Here is a 16,098-nt window from a genome sequence, read left to right as displayed (position 1 = left end):
ATTGGGCAAAGGAAGAAACTAAACTAAATATGGGACTAATCCCAAGCATGTAGATGCCTTCCTTTACATGCTTTAACAATCTTTTGATGGGAAAAGGGGAAGATTCCTAGTAGCCACCATGAATATTACACATACTTGTAGAATGCAAAGCACATTTACTAGCATAATGCTATTTTTGATGCATCCAAGCTTTCATTCATTTTCAGAATATGAAAAAATAAAGTTTTCAGAATAAGCAGGAAACATCACGGGCATGTACAGTTTGCAAAGAAAACATTGGGGTTTCTAATACTTCACAGGTAGTGTGCATTAAGCTGTTGGCTTTTTGAACAAAGTATAATATATTACTAAAAATATATTCCCTTTAGAGCGGTAATGATATTCTAACTAATGATAGCTGAGATTCAAAGGGTGACATTAAATACATTCAACTAATAATTTGGGTACATCTTTGTCCTATGACTTGTTCTTTCCACAACTTCATACATTAAATTATATTTGAAATTCCTGTTAATTTCCAAAGACATAGAAGAGAAGACTGCTGCAGGAAAATACAACTCCAGCTACCCTTTAGTTCTGTAGAACTAGTCCCACAGTTCTTTGGATACAAATCTTTATTTCTGTTTCAAAATCCACATTTCTTAAAGGTAATTCCACAACATTCCAAGCCAAGTGTTTCCTCAGATTTTTTTGTTTAGCAGTGTGTGTTAACTTCATTGGAAAAGCTTAGCAACAAACTTTGAAATAAAGTAAGATACAACCACACTGGATGAAACCGCAAAAAAGATTTTAAAATGTGAAATTTGCTAGTATCATCTTTTTATAAGAGTCTATTTTCCTTCCTTTCTACAACTCTGCTCAAAATCCATTACCCTTGTAAAATCCCTGCAATTTTAGTAGTACTTCTTGGCATAAAGATGCAAAGAAACCATTTTAATACATGTAACTCATCTTTAATCTGTATGCTTTGGAAACCACAACAATCTGAGCATTGTCATTTATAGTTCATGACTCACAGCAAAATCCTATGCTTGTCTACTCAGAAGTTACTCTCACTGAGTTCAATGAAGCTATTGCTAGGAAAACATGTACAGGATTGCTGCCAAACTCTTTATCAAAGCTGAAAAAAAAATATCAGGCCTATCTGCCTTGAATGGCACTGACTGCCTGAAAAGCAATTTGTGCTATCAGAAGTAAAAGGAAGGGTGGGGGAGAGGCTAAACATCAGCACACCGTGAAAACATTTCATCTGAAGGGAGGCAGCTCCATCTGGACAATAAATAGCCAAGCCCAAACAGCTGGAAGTAATTAACCCTGTCACAAATTGCCCTTAATCAATTTAGTGAAGTGACCATCTACCAATTTCTGTCTTCTAATCACATGTTGGCCAAATGATGTTAGGGGCCTCCTTGGAAAGATTAACCAAACACATGCATAAACATTCATAAGGCAATCACAGAGGCAAAGCCCAAATAATAGAAAAGTCCATAGCAATATTCAAAAATGTGTTCTATGTTTTGAGTTACCTTATTAGACCTCACCCCATTGTAAACTGTATCCAAGGTTTCTTCTATAGGTATGTCTGCAACCCTGAAGCTGAAGTCAGTTCTCACTGGATTTGCTTGGTGACATGAGGTATTCTCAACTTCCAAAGCCTGAGCAGAAAATTGAATTTCATTTGGATCTTTATGAATCATATTGTGTTCTGTTTTGTGAACATTTTTATGTTTTACTATCTCCTCTTCACCAACATGTATAGCTGCATCTTCATAATAAATATCCATATCCTGAGGTGAAATGTCCAAGAAATCCTTTTCAATCTTCCTGTCATGGTTTTCTAATGGTTCATTAATTTCAGAGCTGTCCTTCACTTCCTTTCTGTCTACAATGTCTACAGTGATGTCATACTCTCTCTCACTCTCCTGGAGCCTTTCTGCATGTGCTAAGATATCCTTTTGTGAAGAAGTCACTGGATTGCAAGGTCCATCTCCTCCTTCCTGATGACCTTCTAGATTCCAAAGCAAATCCCCTCCTCTATGCTTTTTGTGTAAAGTATCCTGTAATTTCCCTTGGTTGGGTCCATTGACAAGAGAACTTCTTGAGATGTTATGTTCACTGCTAGAGACAGGAGAGGAAAATGTTCCAAATCTGCCTATCAACTGAATGTCTTCTATGGAAGACAGGCTTCTAATCAGATTTTGTTGTCCTGGCAGCCCAATTTGCTTTTCTTCTCTTTCTGTTTGAGGACTGCAGAGACCTGAATCATCATCTTCTGAAGTAAGAGAATTTGCCCCGTATTTGTCTTGGTTTGTTGCTGCTAAGCCTGCCATTTCAAAAGTTCCAGCAACTGAAGATTCACTTTTATTTGCAGAGTCTGCAAAATGTGGCAGGACAAGCATCCTCCAGGACCTCCTATGTTCTTTCTTTTCTGTATGATACTTTGCTTTGGACATGCCAGCTGTTCGAATGACATCATTGTTCAACTTAAGGGCATCAAAAATCATTTTTTCATCTAGCTTATTAGTTTCCCGTCCTCTCAGTTCAAACACACTGGAGGAAGAGAGGGCACCATTGGAGCACAATGTACTAAGGTCCAGTGTTCTATGACTATATGGCAAGGTCCGATCTGAGAAATGCCTGGAGGAGAGGCTCCCTTTGGAACCTGAATCAATCTGTTCATTCAGCCGAACTGTGTCGTAGATGGACCTCTGAGGAACATAGCAGTCCTCAATATTTATATCCTCCTCTTCATCACCTTTTCCTACACAAGGAGGATTCTGGCGTAAACAATCTGGCCTGCTCAGTGGCTTTCCCATTTCTGCAATATTTACAGAACTTTGCACTAGAGCTCTTATATCTTATGAGAGATGTCTTGCAGCACACATAGATAAAGAGATCAGAATGCCACTACAGAAAACTACAGTAAACTTGCCTTCAGCAAAAAGTTGAAGTACATACTAAACTGAGGACATAACTTATGAGGTGGTTAAGGTTATAATCAGTGCATCTATAAAAGAAAAGTATACATTTACCTGGTTGTGATTTAAATGCTTCCTTCCTAAAATATAAAGTGCCTGAGCTTAAGAAAAGGGGGACAGAAAAAAACTATCTTTGAACATTTTAAAACACTGATTCAAACATATACATAAAAAAAAACAACCCCCAACAAACTAAGTGGCTCAAATCGTCAAAACTTCCCTCGGATCACTCCATTTCATTTTTCAGGTTAAAATGTGTGAATTAAATCCCCAGACTGAGTCTTCAAAGAGAATCATCTTTACAGCAGGCAGCATATTATCTTCAGGAGGTGGCAGACTAACTGTAATCCATTCAAAAGGCTTGGAGAAATCCATCTCCTTTATCCACAAGCCATGCTGAAGAAGCGGTTTAAGAAAAAACAATCCAGACAAGCTGCAGAATGTTAAGAACAAGGCACAGAAAAAGAGTTTTCAAGAAAAAATAATTAAAAAATAATAATTCAGGTACATTCAGAATAAGAAGAGGAAGAACAGCTTTTACTTTTTGGGGCAGTTGCTATAAATATCTCTCTCAAAAAGCAGTTTCTTTCTTGTATCCTGAAAGTTCCTGTGTGGAGCAGTCAGAAGTTCCATATGGAATATGCAGTTTTCTGAGCAGCCAAACGAATCAAAAAAAATCTTTGTAGAATCCAAACTACAGGAGAAAACTTCTCTCCGTTCGCTGGGGCAGCACTCTCCTTAAAAACTGGCTATCCTCTGCACGGCAGCAGCACAGCCAGAAGCTGCAGTATTTCTTCCTCCAGAAAGGCACAGCAGATTTACATTCTGTTTAAATCCAGCAAGACTTCTGTATTCACTGGAGCTGGAAAGAGTGTGGTCAACGTTTTGATCAGCGTAGCTACAGCAAAGAGGGCAGAAAAGGAACTCCCGGCCATAAATGTTCACCCGTATTGCCCAGTATGGCTGGTAAGCTTTCTCTCTCTCTCTGGTTTATGATCTGACAGGCATCGTCCTCCCAAGAGTGAGCTTAAAAAAACACCCTTTCTGTTCTTCAGGCAACATCTGCTCCTAACCCATTCACTCCCTGAGCATTATGCTAACCGAGCATTAGTAGGAGTCTGACCTCTTAGCTTTTCCCTCTTACGTTTCCTGCCTCACATGGCTTGGCTTAGCCATGTCTCACTTTTACTGCTTGTCTTGTCTCTTGCCCTTTCAGGGGGGATACACAGAGGAGCAAGTTCCTATCAGCACTCAGCACATCAGATCTATTCTCTGTAACCCTGATGGAAAAGGGAGTGGGTAATGGTTTAGAACAGAACAGGAAACCGTGATAATTAGTTCAAAATGTCAAACCGGGTAACCTTACACTCTACAAGATGGTCCTGGCTACTAGGAACTGTCTCAAACACTAAAAACCAATTTAAATTAACAGCCTGGTCTTATTCATAAACAATTCCTGCTGACATCAGCAGACATTCCGTAAGTAAAAGGATGCAAAGTAATGTTTCCTTCATTTGATACATGTAATCCACACACCTGATCAAAATTCTATTTAACAAGTTCCTGTGAAAAACTAAAGAATGTGCCCTTTGTTATGACTCAGTTCAGGACATTGGAAATAGAATTGATAGTTTTGCACTTATTTTCATTTCCTGGTTCTCAGACTACCCCATGAAAATCAAACAAGTACAAGAATGTTAACCATTACTCCTACTTAAATTAAAATAAAAAAACTAAACAGAATGACAGCACTGGATAGAGTAACATTTTAATCAAGGGGAATAATGCATTTCAGAATAAAAATATTCCCATGAAAAGAGGTACAATCATAAAATACCATTTTTCCCACCCTATCTACTGCTTCCCATCCCCCAATTCAGGCATTCATTTGCTGCACTGTTAAATAAGCTTCCAATCCTACATTGTAGGAAGTTCCACCTGATCATGACTGTGCCATTCATTTCAAGAAGAGCATTCACATGCGTTTCTCCATCTAACAAACTGAGAACATTCCTCAACATTTAAGTCAAGCAATGGGAACTCTGGCAATACAGAACTCCATATGCTAATCAGAATCCTAAAGAGACACGGATCAAATATCTATATATACTTATCTATATATTCTAGTAAGTACAGTATACTTCTACTTCTTTACCGTTCTTATATGCAGTTAATGGAAAACAAAGTGATACTTTGAACAGCCATAAAATGTGGCTACTTAAAATGATTGAGGAGGAATGGAATTCCTATCACTACAGAGCTTCAGTCCAGGATCATCATCGTCATAGCATCTGACCTTTCTTTTAAAGTCAATTACTTGTATTGCACTAGAAAGCTAGGAGAGAGTGATGGTGGCTCTTTTTTTAATGACATGAAAACTCTAACCCTAATGCAAATAATGAGAATCAGTGTGTCTTCATCAGGAAGAATTCATATTAGGATTAGCCCTACCAACATTCAGGGAAGGGAATTTGCTTCTGGCAGTACTGTATGTAGTAGGACAGATAATCATGTCTGAATAACGCAAAGGAATTTTCACAACATGTGGCTGAATGTGGGGACACTGGCTTTGCTTCAAGAACCCAAATAAGCCAACAATGGTTTGGCTCTGAATCTTAAAAGGTCTGGAATGCATTTGTGGATACCTGAACATAAATTTATTATATCTGCTCCATTCTTTTCTGACACCTCAAAAGTATATATTAAAGGGATATGGCATGGAACAATAACTTCCATTTATATGAACGGAGAATCCCATCTTCATGTGGAGATTAGAAAGTACAAAATTACTGTGGGTGAGGACAATATTTGTAAGCAAATTGCCCCTGATCCCCTCCCCACTTTTTTAAAATGTGGTAAAAAATTTTTCATTTTAACTGTGTTTCCACATGTAAAATGGTTAACAGTGTTAAAGGTGATATAATAATAATATATATGGTTTAATTTGGAAGAATATATCAAAAGAAACAGAAGGGGAGAATTAATACCACTTGGATTCAATCAATAGGCATCATCTACTCAATCAATTTAAATCAAATAGATATTCCAATAGATAAAATTTATATTTAATCTATTTAGGCCCAGATCTTGGATGAAGTGCTATTAGAAGGCATGTTTATATTTGAGGACTAGAAATATACTGAGATTACCTTTTAAAGCACCCACATCAAGTAACAGAAATGAAAAGGCACTTAATGAGCAGTTCAGGGATAGGACCTGACAACAATTCCATATGCTCTAATAAAAGAAGTGTGGAAGGTTTATTAATAAATAGTTTGCATACATTTCAAGTGTCATTATATGGCAGTGATTAAAACTTGCCTTCCCCAAGTCCTAGAAGATTAAATATTCAAGCTAAAAAATCCCTAGGAAAGTGTTATGTTTTTCAGAATTGTTTCAATTAGTTTAACAGAAAGATTAGCATGATATAGTTATGTTAGACTTGTCATCCATTGATCCTCTGTCCATATCCATTCAATATGTCAAACTTAAAGGAAAATGAAACATCATGAAACAATATTTATCAAATTAATGAGGATAAACAGTAATAGATATAAAGATACTACTACTAGATAAATTCATTTATATGAATATATAATATTCATATATATCTGAATATATATATCTGAATTATTCATTTAATTCAGTTATCTTTACATTTTTATCCTTTGCTTCCTGCAAGAAACTAAAGACTGTTGACAACTTGCACTGAAATGGCTACTTAGAGCTTTGCATTGTATCTTTATGCTCAATTTCAAAAGGCTTATAATTAAAGGAGAGTTTATCATTCATTTTAACATTAGACTATTAGAAAAATAACATCAACAACCACCAATAAAACCAGAATGAGAGAACTCATTTGAAAGGATCTTCCCAATTGTATTTTTAAATACAGTTAAGTTGCCCTCATATAAACAGTCAACAGCTAAACAACAACTAATTTTGTAAGCCCAGTAAAAAGAATTAGGAAGACATTTTCTGTACAAAGATTACTGAAACTGATAGAAGCTTTTGGAAAAGGGAATGTTGAGCAGTTACTGTTTTTAAATCACATTATTTGGCATACTGGTATAGCAAAAGGTGCATACGTGCACACACTTCCATATTATACAACCAGTCCTTAGCCAGCCTTCCCAAATTTTGGAACGCTACAGAACTTAACATTTTTCTGCATGTCTTATTCTGCTTTGAAAAAGGAGAGAGCTAGGGGATGGAATGGACAATATTGCTTCCTGTCATTTTATTTTTCTTACTTCACCCTATCAGTCAGAACTGCATTTTCTGGGAAATAGCAAAACAGGATTATCTCTGCTTTCCTCCATGTAAAGGAGTATGGAGACGACCCTGAAGGAGGACTGCAGCAGCCATTACGAAAACATGAGTATAGCCCAGAAAGCTAGAACTCTAGTGGTGAAGAAGAAACTCTAGACTGCCATGCCTTGACTTTCTTTGATGTAAGATAGAGGGACGGAGAATCTCTGTCAGACTTTCAGTTTGAAGCAGCTTAAGCTTCTAGTAACTTTTTAAGGATAGCCCCATGTCGAGCATGTTACGTCTGTCCCCTCTGAGTTAATATAGCAGGCAAAGAAAGTTAATGCTTGGTTTCCTTTCTTTATAGCCTAACAACCCTTCCAGCCTACAGCATTATGCTGGTTATTTCTAATGTCCTGCCTATGAAATTCAAGTGTATGCCCTGAAGTCCAATGCAAGGCAATTTCTTTTTCTTTCAGTCAGTGGGGAACCTTGGACTCATTAGAGACCAAAATAAATTCTACCAGTTTTTTTGGAAGTGAGCCTGGGTGAAAAGATAGAAACCAGAGCTGCGTTTCAGCAGAACTGCACAACTACTGGCCTATTGCCTTTGCCTCACCTCACCTCCACATTCTTTTGTTTTCCTGACTTTTTGGTGCTTTTCCTGATCCTGAGAACCTAACTTAGACAGGTCCTCCTGAGTACATAATCCCTGGCATGATCCCAGGTTGTGACTTTTGGACCACCCCCTGGAACAAATGCTTATCTCAGTTTGCTTGGCTTCACCTACGACTTTGCTTGACCGGACCATTACTGTGAAAGAAGACTCTTATTTCATTATGTGCAGTACACAAATGAAATACATATACTGTGTGTGTGTGTGTGTGTATTTCATTTTTATCCCGCTTTTGTTCTTTTTATAAATACCTCAAGGTGGCGAACATACCTAGTACTCCTTCCTCCTCCTCTTTTCCCCACAACAACAACCCTGTGAGGTGAGCTGGGCTGAGAGAGAGCCCAAGGTCACCCAGCAGGCTTTCATGCCTAAGGAAGGCCTAGAACTCACAGACTCCTGGTTTCTAGCCTAGCACCTTCACCACTAGACCAAACTGGCTCATATATCTCTATCTCTATCTCTGTATCTATATGAAAATACATTTATCTGCGCCAGCTGTTGACAAGAACACAATTTATAGCCTCCTCCATTTGCTTTCCTCATTGTCTACCATTTGGAATTGTTTGATATTAAAGCACTAATCAGGGCTGGATCTGCTTCTTCCTGCATGACAGTATAATGGCTTTTGGGTGTGGGGTGCCTGAGACTGTATTCCTTATGCACTGTCTCACTCTCAGGTGAATATTCTGGCTACATTTCACATGGATATGGAAAGAAGAATGGTTTGGGGTGTAAGCACTATCCATCATCCATCTATCTGTTCTTGAGATAAACTTTATAAGCAGGACAGAATAACAAAAACAAAAAAGCAAAAACAATATAAAGTTTCTTAAAGAATCCCAATTTCTACTGCAACTTTTAAAGCAGCTTTTTTTGGGGGGATGAGGGCCATATTTGGTCTTTGCATAGCATTCTGGGGGCTTATTCCCAAAAGAGGGCAAGACCATGGAAGAGATGTAGGTGTGCACAAACAAAAACGAAATCTGATTCCATTTTATTTACATCTATACAAAGCAACAATTTTGTTATGATTATACTGGCAGTGCTATCATCCAGCAACACAATCAAGAGGCACCTCCACCAAAGCTGTGAAAGAGCTCTGCAGAATGTAGAAACCAGTGAAACCTGCATGAATGAGTGAGAAACAACAATAGAGGTATATTGTGCAGAAACCCGAACACTTAAAGAAGTTTTAAAACATGTAAAAGTTTGCACTTGTGGGGGAGATGGGCGGCTATAAAAATATGATTGATTGATTGATTGATAGATAGATAGATAGATAGATAGATAGATAGATAGATAGATAGACAGACCGACAGACAGACAGACAGACAGACAAATAAATAGGCTAAAACTGTGGATACTCCAACATTTTTAGATGTACACTAAGGCCTGGTTTTTAAATATCCATCACAAATATGGTGGACCACAGATAATGAGTTAACTGTGGATAACAAGTTCACTGTGTACAGTATGTTGACAACTCTGTTCTAAAGCTATAGGGAGAACTTTCTTACCTTAAATACTTTCAGTTGTTGATTAATAATCTCTGTTTCCATTCCAACAGGACCTTGAGACTCTTCATGTTCTTCAGCTTGCTCAAGCAGTTTGGAAAATCCCTTTAGTTTGCTGTAAAATTCTTCAACACGATTAATAGTCCCCTCAATCTGTTCTTCCCTGGCTTTTGCTCTGTCCAATAATTTGTTGCACTGCTTATTCAGAGCCTCTAAATCCCTTTTTATACCTGCAAGATCAGGAGATGCCTCTGCTTCACTTGCTAACATAACTTTACATGACTTGTTTGCATTTTCATTGTTGCTGATCAGTTCCTCTAATTTTTTAAGGAAAGTTTTGATAACCTCTTGTTGGGACTGCAGAGTGACAAGATCTCTGCCCACGGGAGCCATACTATCCAACTCATCATCACACTCTGCAAACTGAGAAAACATCTCTCGTATAGTATTTTGGAAATGGCCAATTCCCTGGAGCTTAGTCTCCAGGAAGGAACATTCATCTTCAACCTGCTGGCTGACAGTGTTGAATTCTTCTTCTAATGATTCAGCCTGCAACAAGAAGTCAGAGACATTTGTTGCATCAGAAGCATCCACCACCAGATCCTGGGCAAGATTTTTTGTCAGATCCAATTGTAACTTTAATGTCTGAAGTGCTTTCTGCTGAGTCTGCATAATAGTTAAATGTTTATTACTATAAGTCTGGGGTTTAAGAGCATTGTGTATTTCTAACTGTTCCCTAGTGTTCTTCAACTGCTCCTTAATGTCCTGGGATGATTCTTGAAACGCTTTTAACCTCCGAGACATCTTTTCCAAATTATCTCTTTTAATATGTAACTGTCCTGTGACCATATCCATCTTCTGCATCAAGAGTGTCTTTTCCTCTTCAATAATATCTTTATCAGTTTGACAGGCACTAAGAAAATTCTCTGCTGCATTACTTAATAGTTCAGCAATCCCTTGGTGTTTGTCCAAGTCCTTCTGCCAAATCTTCACCTGAGCAATGGAATTCTCTATCTCAAAAGGATCGATGCCTATTTTAATTTTTGATAAGTTATTTTGACACTTGGCTATCCAGGGTTGCAGGAACTCTACATGTTCTTTGTATTTGAGAGCCTTTTCCAAACAATCATTCAACTTACCTTGCCTTTCATTCACTTGTTTATGCAACTGATCCCAGTTACCTTTCAACATGTTCAGCTGGGACTGCAATTCAGTTTTCTCTGTCCCTTGAGTCTTTTGAAGCAGATTTTCACCTTCCTCAATTATTTTTTCATAAGAACCAATCTGGTCAGACAATGCTGCCTTAAATTCTTTCTGATCCTCAATTAATGACCGCAGGCATTCTAGCTTAGTGGAAATGGGACGAGACTGATTTTGTGTTTGCTTCTTTGAGTCCAGCCACACTTGAAAGTCCTTAGACATTTGTTGGAATTGATGAGAACTTGCATATGTTAACTGAAGTTGTTCAATGAGACTGCCTACAAAGGATAAAAAATACTGTTTTAAAATTCTGTAAACAAATTCAAAGTTAAAATATTGTGGATTTTATTTCAGCCAAAGAGGATGTTATTTCTAGGAAAAGATATGCCATGGTTATGTAACAATTGGATTTAGCTGGTCAAAATGTATAGTATTGTATTTGAAGAACGATACCAATAAGATCATTTTAAAGTGTAAAACAAAGTCAGAAATAGCAAAGCACTCCTTGAATAGAGATATTCCTGAGAGTCTGAGAAAGAATAATGTCCCAGAATTAGTATTATCACTGGTTTTAGAGGTGCTTCCAACTACTTCTGTAATAGGAATAATTTTTATTACTTATGCAATTAACTGCCTCCTTTATTCTATAATAAACATGCAATATTTTTACTACAAAATGGTAATTACATAAGTTTCTTCAAAACCCTGCCAAAGAAAATGCAAATATCATTACCAATGCCTGTTAGCATTTTATGCTCTGTTAAAATGCCCTGGTTAAATCTGAAACTTAGAACTGCTTCCCATGGTATAATTCTTCAATATTCTAAAGCCCCCAGTAAATCTGTGTGAAACTCCATTATGCTTAAAATATATCCACATAGGAGAAATACATGTATTAAAATTTATTCGATGCTTCCTAAATGAAAAAGCAACTTAGGAGAGTGATAAGTCATTGGAGCTGAAATCAGATGTTTTAATAGTTTCAGATGTTTACTATTAAATAGTAAACTTTACTATTTACTGATAGTAAAGTTATACACATGAACAGATATGTGTATAACTTTACTATCAGTTTTCTCTCATTCAGCATCAAATATAGAGATCCAAGATACTGGCCAAATCTAGAAAAACAGAGCTATCAGCACCCATCCATACGGTTCAGGCCCCAGGGGAGATCTCTTTTCTTTCAAACATTGTTGTAACTATCTGAGGGATAACTGCAAGAAAATGTACATTTTCCCACTATTTATGATTTTATTTTTTGACTGCTCTAACACTTACTTGCTTTTTGTTCTATCTCCTTGAAAGGCTTTAAGACACCTTCTAAGTGCCTAACAAGTTCAGCTCTCAAGTAATCTTCTGCCACCAACACAGACAGTTCCTCGCACACAACCTGAGCAGCATTGATATGTAGCTTTTCCTGGTCTATTTCGCCTTTCATTTCCTGGGCCGTTTCCAACTGCTGCTTCACAGAATCAGGGTCTGCACTTATAGCCAGGTTCTGGCTGAGTTTATTCTCCAGGGTGCTAAGTTTCTCAGAGAGGCTCTTCAGACAGTTCTGGTACTCTGTGCTTTTGACAATGACTTGTTCAATCCGACCACAGCGGTCACTCAGTTGTCCTGTTAAACCATCCCATTTCTGTGCCACTGCCATCAACTGCTGCTTCACTCTTTCATGAGAAGGGGGGTGTTCTCCTGGCCTCTGGAGGATTCCTTGACCTGCTGCAGTCAGCTGTTCATACTGGGGTTTCCGGGTGTCAAATTCTTTGAGCAGAATCTGAGGACGCAGAATATGTCAGAAGTTAATTTTGGAAAAGTAAAAGGAAGGACTATTACCATCCTAGTTTGTTGCTTGAGTTATACCAACACCATTTCTCATAAAAATGGAAGTTGTTCTGCCAAAGCCATATTAAGGTAATGATAGTACATGCAGATTCATTGTTTAGGCTTGCCTCAGAAAGGCTGTTCTAGTATAGCAACTTATCTCTACAGTATATCTTCTCTAAATAAAATAGCAACAATCCAACTGGCAACATATGATTGTTTATATCTGACTAAATAGACTTAATGATCACAAATGCTCACTTCAATCCTAGTATAGTTAGCTGTGATTAAGCCACAATCAAATCTATTTAACAGGTCAACAGACTCTAATTTTAGTCCCATAGCTCTTAATGTAAGTCATGCTTTATTCTATCTTGGCTAATGCCATTATATATAATTTAATGAAAGTGTGCGTGTATGGCTGTATGTATACACGGAGAGAGACATATCAATTTCAGTATACCTATGGAGAGGTATTGGTACTGTCAACAGACTTGGTACTGTCAACAGAAGAGAATCTATGTAGCTCAGGGTTGAAGTGCGGAGTACTTGGTGCTCTCTGAGCTTGGTTGTTTGCTTGCAGACGTTTTATTACCCAATTAGGTAACATCATCAGTGCTGGTGAGTGTGGGGTTTGCTCCCCGTTTATATACAGTAGCTTGCCTTGCCAGGGTTGGTGCGGGTGTGGTTTTCTCCTTGGTAGTTCCTTGATTAGGCTGTTGTTTACTGCTTGATTGTTTGACTGAGTTGGTAGTTCCTTGATTAGGGTATTGTTTTCTGCTTGATTGTTGGTCTGGTGTTAATCCCTGCTTATCTGGGTGTTGGTTGCTGGAGGAGATCTGTTCTGGTCTTTCCGTTTCCTTCTTAGCTTTTTTATTGTCTCTTTTAAATGATGTGTAAAAGAGGTTTATCTCTGTGTGCTTACTAATGGCTGATTAGTCTGAATGCCAAGCTTCCAGGAATTCCCTAGTGTTTTTTCGATTTATCTTGGTCTAGGATGTTCATAGTTTCCCAGCTCATGCTGTTTCCTGGCTCATGCTGTGAGATTAAGGAGTTTTCATCATGTCTTTGACTACTGGTTGGTGTCTGTGGATGCATTCTGCTAGTCTGCCTGTCTGCCCTACCCAGTGGCTGTTACAGTCCTTACAATGTGTATTATAGATGACTCCAAGCTCAGAGAGCACCTAGGACTCCACTTAATACTCTCTCTGAAAGACAGGCACTGAACAATTTTTTAGCAAACTTATTTTTGTTAGTTTTTTAAATTCATTTAGAAACCTGTACCTTGCAGGAAAAAAGCAAACTACACTAGATTTATTCATAAATTGATCAGAACATTTACATTGGTTACATTTTGAACAGGGAAAGCACAAGCTCCATTACAAAAAGTAACACGCAACCGAGTAAAATATTTACCTGGACTTGCTGTTTCTGTGTGTTTAGCATATTTGGATCAATCGATAGTGGTCCAAGCACGCTGATCATTAATTCTTTTTCCACCAGCCATTGTTTTAACTGAGCCTCGGTTGCCTGAAATTGGGTCAGGTAATTTGATGATTCCTCCATTTTTTTCTGTCTATCAGCTGCTACCTGGCTGAGTTCATTCCATTTGGAATCTATGACAAAATAAAAACTGAATTTTAAAATTACATCTTACAAAATGCTTTTCTTCAAGAATGGACTGGAGAGCAAGCCTCTTAAGCCAGTAATAATACACTGGTGGAAAACAGAACCTGAAGAGGAACAAGTATATCTTGGAGGTGGGTAAATGGATGCTTACAAGCCGTCTGTAGTATGTAAGGTCATCCAAACTGGCCCAGTATTTTTCAGAAATTTACTTTTACTACATGGCAGGTTATTCACAAAGTCCCTAGAGTAATGCCAGTTTTATGAGACCATCCCACCTCATGTTTCATTTTTGTGAAGGTTTTTCCTTAATTTACCCATAATGTTGTAACTTAGAGGGACAGTTCATGGATATAACAATACAGACAAATAAAAAAATTCCCCTGCTGCACCAACCACTTTCTCTTATACTTTGTTTATGCAACCACTCCTTTTGGTGTTCTTTGTCCTAAGGACCCAAGTTATTACTACTAACTTTTCTACTCTTTGCTCACTAGCAAAGTTTTGATGTTAGAAAAAGATATTTGAAAGCACAAAGGATTTCGTTGGTAAAGTTGAGATGAAAAGGTTAACAAACAGAAAGTCTAGGACTGTTTTACCAAAGATCTCAATGGGGAAGAGCATAAATGATTCTTGCCCATTCTCAAGCTGGCCACTAGTCAGTCTTTGATGTCTTACAGTATGGTGGACTTTAGTAGATTGCCAAGGGATTCATAGAAGAGGTGGAGAAACTTCAAGAAAGAGAAACAAATAGCAGCTTGTTTTATCATCTATCAGTGGTGTACAGGCTTTTCACCAAAGAGTAGCTAAAATAAACCATGGTATAGCCAGTATCTGTAGCCTCTGCGTGTTCTGCCTTCAGATGGAAAAGGATTGGGGCTTGCGTTGTGATGCTAATGCATGCATCACCCTGACACGTCTTGAGGACACCACTGAGCTCAGCATGAAATCTGAATAAGTTGAGGAAAGTTTAATACTTTACACAGAAGAATATGCATTCTCCCTGTGAATTAGCTCCCCGTATCTGTCCTGATACAGCTTTTTTGCTTTTAATATTATTAACAAAAGATATTTTTAGAAAATGTTGAAAGAACATAACATATTTTCCTGAACTTAAAACAAAGCCTAATTGTATATGTAATCTCCTTCTATTTATATACTGCTGCAATGTAATTTTTTAGGCCCACCTACTTATTTGACTAAGCCCTTTCTTCAATTTCTTTCATGGTTTTCTTTTACTATTGTTACATATTTACAGCTTCCTGTACTGCAGCTTTGTATGCAAATGTCCACTACAATCAACAATGCACTAATTAACATGCATTTTTAAGTGTAACAATTCCAGGAGAGGTGGGGGTGGGAGGATTGTTACGCGTATCTTTTTTTGTCCAAACATGGTCATATTCTCAATGTCTGGCAAAAATGTCGAGGGATGTTTTAAAAAATAGCCAAATGACACAAAGCACACTTGTAAGAAAATGTATTACAGAACAGAAAAGAACAAGAAGAAATATGAAAAGGCTGTTTTCCATGCTAGCTCTACAGTGCCAATACCTTGTTCTTGATTAAGTTGAAACAGAAACAAAGTGGGCATTTCAGGACAATAAGAGAATTACAGTATTTTAAGTTCTTAAGCTTGAAGCTTATCAGTGCAAATGATGCAAAAGGCTACAATTCTCTTCACGGATTGCTTGCTTAACCTTTACATACTTTCATGGGACTTCTAAGCCATCTTGAATAAGTTGGAAGAAAGGCAAGTATACACTTAGAAATGCATTGAACTCTATTCAGGACTCTAACAGAAAACATCAACCACACAAGAGTAAGTAATGCAGTGTTTCTCAACCTTGGTAACTTCAAGCTGCGTGGACTTCAACTCCCAGAATTCCCCAGCCAGCATGACTGGCTGGGGAATTCTGGCAGTTGAAGTCCACGCAGCTTGAAGTTGCCAAGGTTGAGAAACACTGAAGTACTGTAACATCTACTTGTATAGATGACACTGTAGCGTTAGAAATAGTAATATAGAAGC

General features: G+C 37.7%; 2 protein-coding genes across 2 annotated transcripts in view; both read right to left on the bottom strand.

The window, feature by feature from the left end:
- Positions 1-16,098, bottom strand: part of DST (dystonin) — a 353,259-nt gene that overhangs the window by 95,848 nt on the left and 241,313 nt on the right. Inside the window, exons 53-55 of the mRNA XM_063313467.1 lie at positions 13,860-14,059; positions 11,901-12,396; positions 9,423-10,897 (exon numbers count right to left, since the gene is read on the bottom strand). Coding sequence (XP_063169537.1) covers positions 9,423-10,897; positions 11,901-12,396; positions 13,860-14,059 — 2,171 coding nt within the window. The remainder of the gene's footprint in view (positions 1-9,422; positions 10,898-11,900; positions 12,397-13,859; positions 14,060-16,098) is intronic.
- On the bottom strand, positions 1,443-2,872 carry LOC134488582 (microtubule-actin cross-linking factor 1, isoforms 6/7-like). The gene has a single exon (XM_063291052.1). The coding sequence runs from the start codon at positions 2,814-2,816 to the stop codon at positions 1,443-1,445; it is 1,374 nt and encodes a 457-aa protein (XP_063147122.1). The 5' UTR covers positions 2,817-2,872.

The sequence above is a fragment of the Candoia aspera genome, chromosome 1 (assembly GCF_035149785.1).
Source record: "Candoia aspera isolate rCanAsp1 chromosome 1, rCanAsp1.hap2, whole genome shotgun sequence".
Classification (NCBI taxonomy): domain Eukaryota; kingdom Metazoa; phylum Chordata; class Lepidosauria; order Squamata; family Boidae; genus Candoia; species Candoia aspera.
This window is presented reverse-complemented; position numbering and strand designations above follow the sequence as displayed.

Coding starts and splice junctions, on each gene's coding strand:
- LOC134488582 (XM_063291052.1), bottom strand. CDS start 2,816: ATGGGAAAGCCACTGAGCAGGCCAGATTGTTTACGCCAGAATCCTCCT.